The sequence below is a fragment of the Polyodon spathula genome, chromosome 9 (assembly GCF_017654505.1).
Source record: "Polyodon spathula isolate WHYD16114869_AA chromosome 9, ASM1765450v1, whole genome shotgun sequence".
Classification (NCBI taxonomy): Eukaryota; Metazoa; Chordata; class Actinopteri; order Acipenseriformes; family Polyodontidae; genus Polyodon; species Polyodon spathula.
The window spans coordinates 15,647,096-15,664,507 of NC_054542.1; the positions used below are offsets into that span (position 1 = coordinate 15,647,096).

Sequence of the window (17,412 nt, forward strand, 5' to 3'; positions counted from 1 at the left end):
TTAGTTTACTGCAAAGCTACATCTTACTTGGTGGTTATTTTGGCGAGAGCAGAGTTCAAATCAGCATGAAGTTTAACATCTACTGTCACGTAATGGAAATCAAATCATGTGGCGCTGTCTGATAACGTGCAGCCACCGACTACAACTAGCGTTGACTTAATTCTAAACAATGTGGTTGGTAATGAGAGCTTGTGCCGACTACCATACTATTTTGCATGCCACAGCTACTCTGATGTGACTGGTAACGATGTCCACTGCCTATTCGAATGACATGATTGTGTTGGTATTGTATGAGATTGTGCATGAGTGCCGAGTGCTGACTATCATTTGATTGTACAATATTATGGGGGGGGGGGGAGGAGGTTCTCCAAGGGGTCCCCTGAAATGTCAGCAGCCCTGGGCCTCCAACATACCTTAATATGGGCCTGGGCGGATGTAAGCATTAATTTGAGAATCCCAAATTTTATTAAAATCTCACAGAAATATGAACATCCCTGGTAGCTTATGATCCATTGACAAATTCTGAAATTGAAAAATCAAGCTGTTAACTGTGGGTAGTTTTTTAAATTCTCCACATCAAAGTGCAAATTACAGTTATGATCTACATGAAAGGTAGTTATTCTGTTGTTGCTATACTGTTCAACTGCAGAGCTTACTAGCGACAACCAGAATGAATCACATTCTAGAAAGATCAGATAATTAACAGATGTACATACGCACAATTTGTGTGGCCCTATTCTGTGGCATTCACAGCCATGTTATATCGACTGTAGCTAGAATTTTAACCGGGACTAAGAGACAAGATGAATTTTTACTGTGAAAAGCACTACATTAAAAAGAGATTATTATTTCTTGTATTTACTACATCTTGTAAAGCGCTTTGTGATGGTGTTCCTCTATGAAAGGTGCTATATAAAATAAAGATTGATTGATAGATATTAGGCTTCCAAGCCAGAGTGGCTGGGGAAGCCTATTGCTATTGTAAAGATTTTTTTTTTTTTTATTAGGCTTCCAAGCTAAAATGGTTGGGAAGCCTATTGTTTCTGTTCGATTTTAATTTAATTTATCTTCCTCCCTTTTTTTTCCAAATGGCTCTAAAATCAACACCGTTGCATGAAAATTCACGAAAGTTCCTAGGGTGGTACAGGCCTTTGGAAAGCGTGTCAGAGCGAAAATGAAGGTCATAGTTCACATGGTTTGACAGCCATATTGGATTTTTCAAGAATTTTGGACAATTTAAAAAAAATCACCTTCTCCGAAACCGCTTAGGATAGGAGATGTGAAACATGGGGCACAGACTACCCTTATGCCCTTGATTTCTCTTGAACAAATATAAATCGATTGGTCACATGGTTCGGAGGCCATATTGGAAAAAACTAACATCTTCTCAGAAACCATTACACCTACTGAAGCGAAACTTTGCATACATAGCTTTGGTAAGGTTGTCTGTCAAGTTTGAGAGTAGAGAGCACTTACCACACAGTAGCCCCTCCTCCTTAATAAGCATGCGGGACATGGAGAAGGACTCCTCATCATTGCTCTTGTACCACTGATCCACCACCTGCAGGGGGCACAGCAGAGGTTAGCCCTGACAGTCCTGGGTTTAGTGGAAAACAACACTCACATGCTGGTCAAATTTAGGATTAATAAGGATTTTTTTGGTAAAACTAAAAAAAAAAGTAAAAGTTCAGAATTTTTCCATTTTCACTTCCTTGCAACCAATAAATTCAGAATTTTACAAACTTTTTCAGACCCCAACCTGCTCATTAGAACGTGGCAAACAGGATTTGACTTGTTCGTCTGCTTTATCTCTGTTGCATTAAAAGGGAAGTCCCATTACAATTGTGTTTCACTTACCAGGGAATTCTGCTTCCCTGATTGTCTATACCCTGTATCTTTACACAACCCTTGTGTTTTCAGTTTGCAAAGCAATGTTTTTTCAGTTTGCATACCAGTGTTTTTTTCAGTTTCAGCTTTTCAATTCATTTTCAGTTTTTATTTAGTTGGTTAAGATTATTATTTCGTTTCTATTCAATAAGATATTTCAGTTTTATAAAACAAATTTAAAAAATCAGTTTTGGTATCTTTCACTTTAAGACTTTAGGTTCACGTCGAGTTAATGCACACAAAATACACAGAAAAATATTAATTGAAATCAAACATATTGACATTAACAGATATTTACATATGAAAAGCAGCAACTTACTTGAACTTACTGGTGCTTCACTTCACAATATCCATGGAGAAAAACAAGGTCTTGTTGTATTGTTTTACTATTCTATCATCAGGCACCTCAAAACCGAAATATTTCTATACTTCACTGCACACAGACTTTAGGGTGATCATTTTCTAGTAATTGAATCTTCAGCTGCTCTGCGTATAAATGTTGACTCACGACACCTCTAAAAGTATTAAGTACGGAGTTATGCTGAATTTTGCATTTTTTAGTTGTGCTATGATGTTCTCAATTTCAGTCTCATTTATCAATCTCATTTATAAAATACCGAAAAGTTCGTATTTTAAAAAATACATTAATAGTGTAAGTAATCACACGGACAAAATGCAATGAATCACTGACGCATGCACACATCTCAAAATAATATCAAGAGTGCTTCATGCAGCATGCAAATAAGAACATAAGAAAGTTTACAAACAAGAGGAGGCCATTCGGCTCATCTTGCTCGTTTGGTTGTTAGTAGCGTATTGATCCCAGAATCTCATCAAGCAGCTTCTTGAAGGATCCCAGGATTTCGGCTTCAACAACATTACTGGGGAGTTGATTCCAGACCCTCACAATTCTCTGTGTAAAAAAGTGTCTCCTATTTTCTGTTCTGAATGCCCCTTTGTCTAATCTCCATTTGTGACCCCTGGTCCTTGTTTCTTTTTTCAGGCTGAAAAAGTCCCTTGGGTCGACACTGTCAATACCTTTTACAATTTTGAATGCTTGAATTAGGTCGCCACGTAGTCTTCTTTGTTCAAGACTGAATAGATTCAATTCTTTTAGCCTGTCTGCATATGACATGCCTTTTAAGCCCGGAATAATTCTGGTCGCTCTTCTTTGCACTCTTTCTAGAGCAGCAATATCTTTTTTCTAGCGAGGTGACATTGTCTAGATGAAGACATTTCTGAGTCAACAAAAACTCCTAGGTCTTTTTCATAGATTCCTTCTCCAATTTCAGTATCTCTCATATGATATTTATAATGTACATTTTTATTTCCTGCGTGCAGTACCTTACACTTTTTCTATTAAATGTCATTTGCCATTTGTCTGCCCAGTTCTGAATCTTGTCTAGATCATTTTGAATGACCTTTGCTGCTACAACAGTGTTTGCCACTCCTCCTACTTTTGTGTTGTCTGCAAATTTAACAAGTTTGCTTACTATACCAGAATCTAAATCATTAATGTAGATTATGAATAGCAGAGGACCTAATACTGATCCCTGTGGTACACCACTGGTTACCATACTCCATTCTGAGGTTTTTCCTCTAATCAGTACTTTCTGTTTTCTACATGTTAACCACTCCCTAATCCATGTACATGTGTTTCCTTGAATTCCAACTGCGTTCAGTTTGAGAATTAATCTTTTGTGCAGGACTTTGTCAAAAGCTTTCTGGAAATCTAAATAAACCATATCATATGCTTTGCAATGATACATTATCAATGTAGCATCCTCAAAAAAAATCAAGCAAGTTAGTTAGACACGATCTCCCTTTCCTAAAACCATGCTGACTGTCTCCCAGGACCCTGTTACCATATAGGTAATTTTCCATTTTGGATCTTATTATAGTTTCCATAAGTTTGCATATAATAGAAGTCAGGCTTACTGGTCTGTAGTTACCTGGTTCAGTTTTGTTTCCCTTTTTGTGGATCGGTATTACGTTTGCAATTTTCCAGTCTGTCGGTACCACCCCTGTGTCAAGAGACTGCTGCATGATCTTGGTTAGCGGTTTGTAAATTACTTCTTTCATTTCTTTGAGTACTACTGGGAGGATCTCATCCGGCCCAGGGGATTTGTTTATTTTAAGAGCTCCTAGTCCCTTTAACACTTCTGCCTCAGTTATGCTAAAGTTATTTAAAACTGGATAGGAACTGGATGACATGTGGGGCATGTTGTCAGTATCTTCCTTTGTAAAAACTTGTGAAAAGTAATCATTTAACATATTTGCTATTTTTTTTTCTTCCTCTACGATTTTGCCATTTGTATCTCTTAAACATTTAATCTCCTCTTTGAATGTTCTCTTGCTGTTGTAATATTGGAAAAACATTTTGGAATTGGTTTTAGCTCCCTTAGCAATGTTTATTTCTATTTCTCTCTTGGCCTTTCTAACTTCCTTTTTGACTTGCGTTTGCAGTTCCGTGTACTCTTTCTGCGTACTTTCTTTTTGGTGCCTTTTTTCGCTGAATATTTTTTTTAATTGATCTATTAAACCATTTTGGCAATTTAGTTTTACATTTAGATTTGTCTACTTTAGGGATGTAATTGTTTTGCGCCTCTAGTACTACATTTTTGAAGAACAACCATCCTTCTTCTGTGGGTGTTTTCTCTATTTTACTCCAATCTACTTCTGTTAGTCTCTGTTTCATACCTTCATAGTTTGCTTTTCTAAAATTGTAAACCTTAGCTTTAGTCATTACTTTTGGGGTTTTAAAAAACACTTCAAAATGAGACCATGTTGTGGTCTGAGTTTGCCAGTGGTTCTCTAACCTCTGTTTTAGTTATTCTGTCTTCGTTATTTGAAAAGACTAAATCAAGGCATGCCTCCCCTCTAGTCGGTGCCTTGACAAATTGTGTTAGGAAGCAGTCATTTGTCATTTCCACCATTTCAATTTCATCCTTCGTGCTACCCACCGGGTTTTCCCATTTTATATGGGGGAAGTTGAAATCCCCCATTAGTATGGCTTCTCCTTTGCTACACGCATTTCTAATGTCATTGTATAACAGATTATTTTGCTCACCATCTGAATCTGGCGGTCTATAGCATGCGCCTATTATTATGCCCTTTGAATTTTTGTCCGTTATTCTGACCCATATTGATTCAGTTTTATTTTCTTTGGCCAGGTTTAACACCTGGGCTTTCTTATGTATAGCGCTACCCCTCCTCCTCTTCTGTCCTGCCTGTCTTTCCTATACAGTGTATACCCACAAATATTATATTCGTCCCCATCACTCTCAGACAACCAAGTTTCTGTAACACCTATCACATCATAGTTACCTGTTAGTGCAGTAGCTTCAAGTTCTAAAATATTGTTTCTGATACTTCTAGCATTTAGATAAATACATTTAATGGTTGTCTTACCTGAGTTGTTGTTCTTGTTTTGATGCGGTCTCCCTTCTGTTTTTTTGTTGATTTCTCCCCCCTTCCTTTCTAGTTTAAATGCTTCTGAACCTGCTAAAGGATTTTTTCTCCAAGTAGACTAGTTCCCTTGTTATTTAAATGCAGTCCATCCCGTCTATACAGATAGTCCTCGTTGTAGAATGTGGTCCAATGATCAAGATAGGTGAAGCCTTCCCATGTGCACCACTTCTTCAGCCATGCGTTTAGATTAATTATTTCCAGCTGTCCATATGGTCCTTTGCAAGGTGCCGGTAGTATACCAGAAAATACCACAGTTTTGGTTTTCTCTTTTAATTTCCTTCCTAGCTCTCTGAATTTGTTTTGCAGGGATTTTGGTCTGTCTCTTCCAATGTTGTTTGTACCGATGTGGACGACTACTACCAGGTCGTCTCCTGTTCGTTCTAGGAGCCTCTCCACGTTCTCAGTGATGTGCTTGACCGAGGCTCCGGAAGGCAGCACACTGTTGTAGTAAGGGGGTCCAAACTGCAAATTGAACTTGCTGCGTTTCTCAATATGGAGTCGTCAACAATCATGACCTCCCTTCTTTTTGCTGTCTGGTCAGCACTGTCAATAGGGTCCTGGATGTTGTTCCTTTCATTCTCTTGTTGTTGGTTCTGCTCATCAAAATTTTGAAGTGACTCAAATCTGTTGGTTGTTTTGATTTCTGGTGGTTGTGTTTGACAAAGTTTCTTTTTTTCCCTGCTTCTGCCTACCTGAACTGCTGTTCTGACCTTCTATCTCCCTGGTGGCTTTCAGTCTGTTAGGGGTGATGCAGACTTCCATGAATTGTGGGTGTGCCAGTTCCTCAAGATCCTGTTGCTGTCGCACTTCTTCCAGCTCCATTTCTAGCATACTTACTAGTTTATGCAAGTCCTGGATCGCACGGCACTTTACGCACACTTGGTTTAGCTCTGCTGGGTTTTCTCGGATTTCCCACATCAAGCAGGTGTCACGGATTACTGGCTTGTCTAACGTTTGGTACTTGAACGCCAATCAATGGAATAGAATGGGCTAAATATTTTAGTGTGTTAACCTGTACTTAAAAAGCAGTATAGCATCATCTACTGGACATTTTACATATAAACTGAACAAAAATAAACGAAACATGCAGCAATTTCAAAGATTTTACTGAGTTACAGTTCATATAAGGAAATCAGTCAATTGAAATAAATTCATTAGGCCCTAATCTATGGATTTCACGTGACTGGGAATACAGATATGCATCTGTTGGTCAGATACCTTAAAAAAAAAAAAAAAGAAAAAAGGTAGCAGCATGGATCGGAAAACCAGTCAGTATCTGGTGTGACCACAATTTGCCTCATGCACAGCGACACCTCTCCTTCGCATATTGATCAAGCTGTTGATTGTGGCCTGTGGAATGTTGTCCCATTCCTCTTCAATGGATCTGCAAAGTTGCTGGATATTGGCGGGAAATGCCAGAGAATTGAATGTTCATTCTCTACCATAAGCCACCTCCAACGTCATTTTAGAGAATTTGGCAGTACGTCCAACCGGCCTCACAACCGCAGTCCGCGTGTAACCACGACAGCCCAGGACTTCCACATCCGGTTTCTTCACCTGTGGGATCGTCTGAGACCAGCCACCAGTATGGAAAATTTCTGGGATCTTCTACTTCAGCTCATGAAACATGGGACCAACACTTTACATGTTGCATTTATATTTTTGTTCAGTGTAGCTCTACGCCCTGCCGTAGTCTCGCTCCTCGACCTATTTTACCCGACGGAATGTCACCTGCGATGTGATGAGCTCATGAATAAAGAAAATATTTCACAAACCTAGTAACTTAATGAACGACGCGGAAACCTTTATGTGGGTGTTTTTTGTATTTTATGAAGTCAGGTGATTACCTTACTGAACTGTATATACAAGGGTCTACCTGTTGAGGTAGTGTCCTTCGACCTAAACGGTGTAGGGTCTAAAAAAAATAAAAAAAAAATTTTCTTATGCTCCATGTCCGAAGTCGCTATCCGAGGATTTTGAAAACCTTTATTTGGACGGAGTAAAGATATTCCCTATCGTGTGGGTACCGACAAATTTTGTTCTATTTTTCGTTAAAAAATCAGTTCGGTAAATAGAATTTTATTCTAACAACGCGGAAAGCACATCTGTCTTATTGATTTGTCTCCAGTTTCTTTTTAGGTAACCGTTTTTGAGTCTGGAAAAATTAATTCAACGAGAATTATTGGGTCAAAAGAATGCGGGACTGCATCAGAGGAGGAGCTGGATAAAATGGCTGCCTTACAGTGAGCTACACTACTTCGAGTTACTTATTTTCTTTTAATAAAGTGTTTGGTTCATTGAATTACTTGCTGCTGCCTTATGGAAATACACCACAAAAAACATAAATACTTCAGTCCCCTTAATGGAATGACTTGATCCTATATGTTCCCAGATGACCACTCCAATCACAGGATGCTGGATTGCTCACTATCCCAAAGATTTTTTTTTTTTTTTTTTTAAAAGAATACAGGGGTACAGCTTTCAGCTATAGGGCTCCTAAACTTTGGAATAAACTGCCTCATTCTATAAGGGAAGCACCAACCATTGCTGTTTTTAAAACAAGATTAAAAAGACAAATTTTTAGTCAAGCCTATTTATCTTAAAAATAATTTGTCTGCGCCTTTCAGTGTTAGACAGAATAACTAAAACAGAGGTCAAAGAACCATTGGCAAACTCAGACCTTTTTAAAGTGCTTTTTAAAACCCCAAAAGTAAATGACTGAAGCTAAGATTTACAGTTTTAGAAAAGCAAACTATGAAGGTATGAAACAGAGACTACAGAAGGAGACTGGAGCAAAACAGAGGAAACATCCACAGAAAAAGGATGGCTGTTTTTCAAAAATGTAATACTAGATGCGCAAAACAATTACATCCCGAAAGTAGACAAATCTAGATGAAAAACGTCTTGGAATTTAGTTTTACAAATATTATAACAGCAAGAGAACATTCAAAGAGGTTAAATGTCTAAGAGACACAAATGGCAAAATCATAGAGGAAGAAAAAAAATAGCAAATATATTAAATGATTACTTTTCACAAGTTTTTACAAAGGAAGATACTGACAACATGCCCCACATGTCATCCAGTTCCTATCCAGTTTTAAATAACTTTAGCATAACCGAGGCAGAAGTGTTAAAGGGACTAGGAGCTCTTAAAATAAACAAATCCTCCCAATAGTACTCAAAAGAAATGAAAGAAGTTATTTACAAACCGCTAACCAAGATCATGCAACAGTCTCTTGACACAGGGGTTGTACCAACAGACTGTAGAATTGCAAACATAATACTGATCCATAAAAAGGTAAACAAAACTGAACCAGGCAACTACATTCCAGTAAGCCTGACTTCTATTATATGCAAACTTATGGAAACTATAATAAGATCCAAAATGGAAAATTACCTGTATGGTAACAGTATCCTAGGAGACAGTCAACATGGTTTTAGGAAAGGGAGATCATATCTAACTAACCTGGTTGATTGTTTTGAGGATGCAACATTGACAATTGCAAAGCATATGACATGGTTTATTTAGGTTTCCAGAAAGCTTTTGACAAAGTCCCACATAAAAGATTAATTCTCAAACTGAACGCAGCTGAGATTCAAGGAAACACATGTACATGGATTAGGGAGTGGTTAACATGTAGAAAACAGAAAGTAATGATTAGAAGAGAAACCTCAGAATGGAGTGTGGTAACTAGTGGAGTACCACAGGGATCAGTATTAGGTCCTCTGCTATTCCTAATCTACATTAATGATTTTGATTCCGATATAGTAAGCAAACTTGTCAAATTCGCAGATGACACAAAAATAGGAGGAGTGACAAACACTGTTGCAGCAGCAAAGGTCATTCAAAATGATCCAGACAAGATTCGAACTGGGTAGACACATGGCAAATGACATTTAAGAGGGAAAAGTGTAGGGTACTGCACGCAGGAAATAAAAGTTCTGAAATTGGAGAAGGAATCTATGAAAAAGACCTAGGAGTTTTTGTTGACTGAGAAATGTCTTCATCTAGACAATGTGGGAAAGCTATAAAAAAGGCCAACAAGATGCTCTGATATATAGTGAAAGTGTTGAATTTAAATCAAGGGAAGTAATGTTAAAACTGTACAATGCATTAGTAAGACCTCACCTAGAATACTGTGTTCAGTTCTGGTCACCTCGCTCCAAAAAGGATATTGCTGTTCTAGAAAGAGTGCAAAGAAGAGCGACAAGAATTATTCCGGGTTTAGAAGGCATGTCATATGCAGACAGGCTAAAAGAATTGAATCTATTCAGTCTTGAACAAAGAAGACTACGCAGCGACCTAATTCAAGCATTCAGAATTCTAAAACGTATTGACAATGTCGATCCAAGGGACTTTTTTGACCTGATAAAAGAAACAAGGACCAGGGGTCACAAATGGAGATTAGTCAAAGGGGCATTCAGAACAGAAAATAGGAGGCACTTTTTTTACACAGAGAATCATGAGGGTCTGGAAACAACTCCACAGTAACGTTGTTGAAGCTGACACCCTGGGATCCTTCAAGAAGCTGCTTGATGAGTTTTTGGGATCAATAAGCTACTAACAACCAAACAAGTAAGATGGGCTGAATGGCCTCCTCTCGTTTGTAAACTTTCTTATGTTCTGTTCTTATTGTTTTATTGGATTAGCCTTTTATTCCTGTTGCGGCAGGATTGTTAAAAATTGACAACACACTTTTTATTTTTTATTTTTTTATCACCCTGAGAAGCACTCTGTGATAATTCTATGGTGAAGGGCTTTATACTAAATATAGATTTATTGCTTGATTGATATGAGACTGATAATGATGGGTACGCAAAGGGTTTGTTTAATCTGAAGTAAGCAATAAGGCAAGAGAGATTTCTGAGAATGGAGTAAATGAAACCTCTCAGTTTTTCTTTATTTGATTCATTATAATTCTTGCGATTCATGGTTTGTTCATTACATTTTAAATCTAAATATTCCTGGCCATTTTCATCATGGCAAAGCATAAAAGTCTTCTTTTAAATCACACAGACCTTCTTTGCCACAAGACCTGCGTCATGGTCATGTGACAGTACTGGGGAGGTTTGTAATTTTTTTTAATCGTCCTTTGTGATCCGGGGTAGCAACAGGAGGTATCCATGCCAGATTTGCGATATCACTCCACAGTGGCAACAAAGTGTTTGCATTTTGAAACACTCAGTCACTTATCAAATTCACTTTGCGGTTTATTGCTGGACTGTTTAAAAACAGTTAAGACCAGCTCGTAGGGTCACATAGCTTGATTCTGAATACTCTGAATTTTGTTTTAGCCAGTCAAACAGGACACCCGATGCCCAGGCAGTGGTCTTTTGTGCATTTTTTCTTCCTTTCCTTTTTCTTTCTTATTTCTTTTTTTTTTCACCACTTGAATTAGTGTTGATGTCAGATTCAAACTCATCCAAAATCTCATCTAGAGTTTGGTTTCCCAAAATATCAAAATTGACATCTCATATTTATTGCAAATTTAATTATGGCTACCAGTTTAATAATTTTTTTCAAAATTCTATATTAAATGTGGTTAATCATGTTTAATACAAATCTAAATCTAAATATGGCTACCGTTTTTAATTTTTTTTCAATTTTAGTGATGTATAGATATCTACAAGTGATTCAGCTCTTTTTGAAAAGAAGTTCCAACTCATGGGGATATGCTGTAATATTCACACCCGCTGTGATTGGTTTTGACCAATCAAGACACAGTATTTAAAAGCCCCATTTTATAATATAAAATAAACTTGATTGTACTGTGTTTGTATTTATAGCAGTAACAGCAATAGCGTACGTGAACTTGGTTTTTAATCCCATGTGTAGCAGGGTTGGGGCCATGCACCTAAAGAGGAGACTTTTGTGATTGTTTATTGTAAATTATTATATTGGTGTTGACTAACTGATTGAATGATGGATTATTATTCGTGAGTTAATTGTTAATAGATTGTTAGTATTAGTAATTGCAGTCAATTGTTAAATGATTATTGTTGATTACTGTTAAATAATGGTGTAATGAAGGGTGTTTTCGAATGGTCCCTGAGGGGTCCATTCTGAGGAGGGGTAGATGTGGCAGGGGACCCCTGCACATAAAAATGTGTTCGTTTGTGTGCTTTTGTAATTATGTTTAATTAAATAATAGTTTACTAGCAGGCATTTGGTTGGGACTTGCTGCCTGCTGCGTTGGGTTGAGGGGAAAGGCAGTAAGTGATTGGTTCTGCTAATGCCTGACCAGTCGGTGGGCATGTCCCAACTGAGTGTCCGCTTCCTTAAAAACATCCAGCCGAGGTTTGTCAAGGGTGTTGCAAGGCCTTGAGACTCTGTGCTAAGCAGATCTGGAATCCCGCTGGAAAGAACTGGAGACTGCATGGGTTAACCAGGGTCAGGGTTCCAGCACTGACGCAAGAAGGAACTGCAACCACCGGCGGTCGTGTGTATACTGGGGTGGGGGGAGGAACGGAGTTTAGTTTCAGGCAACAACAGCCTACAGTATAGAGAGAAGTGTATTCAAGTAGGACCTCCTGTTTAGTTGAGTTTGCGCTAGCCATTCGTACTGCACCTTTTATTTGTACTTTTTTGTACTATGTTTTATTTTGCCTTTGTACAGCTTACTGCGTGTGATCTGTGTGTGTTACCATCGCTGGTAACATCACATGACCTGTTTGTTTACTTTTGTTCTCTTGTGTTAATAAATCCCGTGCGCCTGTGGGGCGTGACAAATTCTGTGCGTCTCTCCACTCACTCATAGGCACACCCACACGAGTGACAGACACCCTGTCACACCATGGTACTGTGATATGGAAATTATCATCAATATCACAATCTTGGTGCCCAACACTATATAAAAACACTTTAATTTATGAAAAGGACACACAGAAATGCTAGTCTGATGTGCCTGAAATAAACAAATGCTAATCATGAGTCTGTCTTACGCCAGTTGCGTCATACATCAGGTGCATCAGGTCCAATTTACGAACTGTTTATTTTACACATGCTGTTTAAATGTAATTATTTCACAGTAATACAGGTTTAAAAGGCACAGCATATTAACAGGACACTCGGTACTGCAACTCCAGCCCTGCCCCACCCCTTGGTCGTGGAGGACCAAGCTCCTCAATAATGCTATCCAAGTCATTATTTTATTACTATAACATCAAGAAGCTTGGCAAATGTCTGATTTTCTTTGAGCGCTGGAAGCAGCTACCTTGTTTGTTTACGTCCGTTGTCACAGGCAGCTTTGGAATATACAGAGCTGTGAAAAAGTATTTGCCCCCCGTTTGATTTTCTGCATTTCTGCACATTTTTCACATTGAATTTGGTCAGAACTTTTTGTGGGTTGTAGTAGTATATAAATGGAGTCAGAGAAAAAGTGACACCAAAGTTTGGTGCTTCTTTCATTTGTTTGGTGTGCAAGGTAATCAAACATGTAATCTTCAGGTGTGAAAAAGTAATTGCCCCCCCCCCCCCCCCCCCAACTCAACGGGATAATTAGGGTCAGCTGTTTGAATACTTTGGTTAACAATCAGGCCTGATTTGGGCCAGCCCTGCCCAATAGAAATCTGACTAACTTTGGCCCTTACCGAAGTGCCAAAAGTTACCGTGCCACGATCAAAAGAAATTCCAGAAGACCTCCAGAAAAAAAAAGTTGTTGATGCCTAGCAGTCTGGAAAGGGTTACAAAGCCATTTCTAAGGCTCTGGGGCTCCACCAAACCACAGTCAGAGCAATACTGTCCAAATGGAGAAAGTTTGGGAAGTAGTGAATCTTCCCAGGAGTGGCCGTCCTGCCAAAATCTCTCCAAGAGCAAGGTGTAAAACCGTCCAGGAAGTCACAAAGAACCCTAGAACAACATCCAGGGATCTGCAGGCGCCTCTCACCTTGGCTAAGGTCTGTGTTCATGACTCCACCACCAGAAAGACACTGGGCAAAAATGGGTTTCATGGCTATCAAGGAGGAAACCAATGCTCACTAAGAACATGAATGCTCGTCTCATGTTTGCCAAAAAGCACCTGGATGATCCTCAAGAGTTCTGGAACAATGTTCTATTGACAGATGAGTCAAAAGTGGAACTTTTTGGCCAAAATGGGCCCCATTATGTCTGGCGAAAACCAAACACTGCCTTGCACAGAAAGAACCTCATACCAACGGTCAAGCATGGTGGTGGTAGTGTCATGATTTGGGGATGCTTTGCTGCATCAGGACCTGGACGACTTGCCACCATTGAAGGAACCACGAATTCTGCTCTGTATCAGAGAATTCTACAGGAGAATGTCAGGCCATCCGTCTGCGAGCTGAAGCTGAAGCGCAGCTGGGTCATGCAGCAAGACAATGATCCGAAACACACAAGCAAGTCTACATCAAAATGGTTGAAGAACAAGAAATGTTAAGTTTTGGAATGGCCTAGTCAAAGTCCAGACCTAAACCTCACTGAGATGTTGTGGCAGGACCTGAAACGAGAAGTTTATGCTCAAAAGCAGAAGCAGTTCTGCATGAAGGAGTGGGCCAAAAATCCTCCACCGTGCTCTGAGAGACTGATCAATAACTACAGGAAGCGTTTGGTTACAGTTACTGCTGCTACAGGTGGCGTAATCATTATTGAGTCTAAGGGGGCGATTACTTTTTCGCACAGGGGCATTGGGGGTTGCATAACTTTCTTTAATAAATAAATTAAATGAGTATCAAAATGTTGTGTTATTTGTTCACTCAGGGTCCTTTTAATCTAATATCAGATTTTGGTTGAAGATCCGATAACATTGTGTGTCAAAAATATGCAAAAACGCAGAAAATCAGACAGGGGGCAAATACTTTGTCACGGCACTGTACCTGTGCCATAAGGAACTAGATCCTTGTGCATTGAAGGCTTCTACAGCTTTGGTGTCCAGATCCTCAGTGGGTCCAGATTCAGTTACTATGAAATTACAGATGTTAGATGAATACAAATTATAGATGAAGGAATGGGCTGGAAACATAGTGATAGGAAAAATAGTGAGTTCTGGCCCACACCTGTGTTTTGGATGAAGGAAATCTCTCTTAAAGTTACCCTTTGTGAGCAATGCGAAATGTATCATGAAAATAGCTATCAATCCAGTACTATTGCTGCTGGTGAAAGAATGACTCTTTATAAAAGAACTAGGAGCAAGTCTCTGGTAAACTGGATGTGAAAACTGTACGGGTGAGTTATCAATGATCGGGCTAAAACCCTGCCCTGCTTGTAGCCATACGGTTAAGCATTGTCGAATGCTATTTCAACGTGATGGCCCTGAAAGAATCTCGCATATGAATACTGATCTAGATAAGACTAGTCGAATGTGTGGGGTGTGAAACTGATCATACTGCAAGATGGGCACATTTGGGTAAGCTGGAATGCAAAGAAGGTATCCCTACTAGACGTGTCCAGATATATGCAAGTATCAAGTAAAGGCTATTGTCCCTCATACCTGTGATTTGTAAAGATAGCTAGCTTGTCCTGTCATGGCCTGATTTGCTGACAAATAGGAGAATCTACAATTAAGTACCTTACTTATAAATGTACTATGATATATTCTTTATGTTAGTTCACAATATAACATGATATACCTTGTTATTAGTCTATTGTATTACTGTTTAAAATACTTTGTAACCAGCAAAACTATTATTAGTGGAAGTGGATGGAGTCTACGTAGAGGGTTCATTACTAGGCAATCATGCTAGCTTTCTAAAAGTCTGGAGCCTCTCTCTTATCAAGAGGTAGGATCTCTCAAACATGGAGCCTCTTTGGCATTCCGATCCAGTGAAGCAAAGGAGAGCAAAACTCTATGAAAGTAGCAAATAAGTTCAGGGACAGTTGGAATTGAATTAACAGAAATTGTGGTTTGTGATTCTTACTGTAAAAGAAAGAACACTAAAAAGCTTATTAGCAGAAAGATTTGAAACTAAGCGAATATAGTGCAAAATGTAAAAACTTCAGTCAAAGCAGAATGGTACCAATCTGTGTCAAAATTATAGTAGGCTTGCCAAGAGAAGGTAATTAACCCTGGTAACCTTTGCTTGCTGCCAGGCGGAGGGTAATGTTTGGGGGATTTGAAATCCAAGGTTTCTAGAACGAGTGTTCTTTTACATATAAGAAATACCTCCTGCTAAAAAAAACAAGTGAGGGGGAGCCATAGCATAGGACCATGTTATGCCATAGGTCTGAGAAAATGCTTACAGAAGACTTTTCTATTAATGATGGATGACATTGACACAGAATGTCATCCAATGTGGAAATGTGTGTAGCAAAGGAGAAGCCATACTAATGGGGGATTTCGACTTCCCCCAGGTAAAATGGGAAAACCCGGTGGGTAGCGCGAAGGATGAAATAGAAATGGTGGAAATGACAAATGACTGCTTCCTAACACAATTTGTGAAGGCACCCACTAGAGGGGAGGCATGCCTTGATTTGGTCTTTTCGGATGGCGAAGATAGAATAACTAGAACGGAGGTCGGAGAGCCACTGGCAGGCTCGGACCGCAACATGGTCTCATTTGAAGTGTTTTTTAAATCCCCGAGGGAGATGACTGAAGCTAGGGTTTGCAATTTTGGAAGAGCAAACTATGAAGGTATGAAACAGAGACTAACGGAGGCGGATTGGAGTAAAATGGAGAGAGCGCCCACAGAGGAAGGATGGTTGTTCTTCAAAGATGTGGTACTGGAGGCGCAAAACAGTTGTATCCCTGAAGTGGACAAATCTAAATGTAAAGCTGAATTGCCAAGATGGTTTGATGGATCAGTTAGAGGAGATATTCAGCGAAAAGAGGCACTTTGCAGAGCATTGGAAAGGGACCAAAAGGAAGGTGCGCAGAGGGAGTGCACGGAGCTGCGAACGCGGGTCAGGGGGGAAGTTGGAAAGGCCGGGAGAGAAATGGAGATGAACATTGCTAGGGGAGCTGAAACCAATTCCAAAATGTTTTTCCAATATTACAACAGCAAGAGAACATTCAAAGAGGAGATTGGATGTTTGAGAGATACAAATGGCAAAATCGTAGATGAAGAAAAAAAAATGGCAAATATGTTAAATGATTGCTTTTCACGGGTTTTTGCAAGGGAAGATACTGACAACATGCCCCACATGTCATCCAGTTCCTATCCAGTTTTGGATGGCTTTGGCATAGCTGAGGCAGAAGTGTTGAAGGGACTGGGAGCTCTTGAAATGGACAGGTCCCCTGGGCCGGATGAGATCCTCCCAGTAGTACTCAAGGAAATGAGGGAGGTAATTTGCAGACCGCTAACCAAGATCATGCAGCAGTCTCTTGACACAGGGGTGGTACCGACAGACTGGAGAATTGCAGACGTGGTACCGATCCACAGGAAGGGAAACAAGGCTGAACCAGGTAACTGCAGACCAGTAGGCCTGACTTCTGTTATATGCAAACTTGTGGAAACTGTAGTGAGATCCAGAATGGAAAATTGCCTATATGGTAACAGGATACTGGGAGACAGTCGGCATGGTTTTGGGAAGGGGAGATCGTGCCTAACTAACTTGCTTGATTTTTTTGAGGATGCAGCATCGATAATGGATAATTGCAAAGCATATGACATGGTTTATTTAGATTTCCAGAAAGCTTTTGACAAAGTCCCGCACAAAAGATTAATTCTCAAACTGAACGCAGTTGGGATTCAAGGAAACACACGTACATGGATTAGGGAGTGGTTAACATGTAGAAAACAGAAATTACTGATTAGAGGAAAAACCTCAGAATGGAGTGTGGTAACCAGCGGTGTACCACAGGGATCAGTATTAGGTCCTCTGCTATTCCTAATCTACATTAATGATTTAGATTCTGGTATAGTAAGCAAACTTGTTAAATTTGCAGACGACACAAAAGTGGGAGGAGTGGCAGACACTGTTGCAGCAGCAAAGGTCATTCAAAATGATCTAGACAAGATTCAGAACTGGGCGGACACATGGCAAATGACATTTAATAGAGAAAAGTGTAAGGTACTGCACGCAGGAAATAAAAATGTACATTATAAATATCATATGGGAGATATTGAAATTGGAGAAGGAATCTATGAAAAAGACCTAGG

General features: G+C 39.4%; 1 protein-coding gene across 1 annotated transcript in view; it reads right to left on the reverse strand.

Moving 5' to 3' along the window:
* The window catches only part of LOC121320429 (cystathionine beta-synthase-like protein), a 118,331-nt gene that overhangs the window by 50,144 nt on the left and 50,775 nt on the right, over nt 1-17,412 (reverse strand). Inside the window, exon 10 of the mRNA XM_041258757.1 lies at nt 1,477-1,561. Coding sequence (XP_041114691.1) covers nt 1,477-1,561 — 85 coding nt within the window. The remainder of the gene's footprint in view (nt 1-1,476; nt 1,562-17,412) is intronic.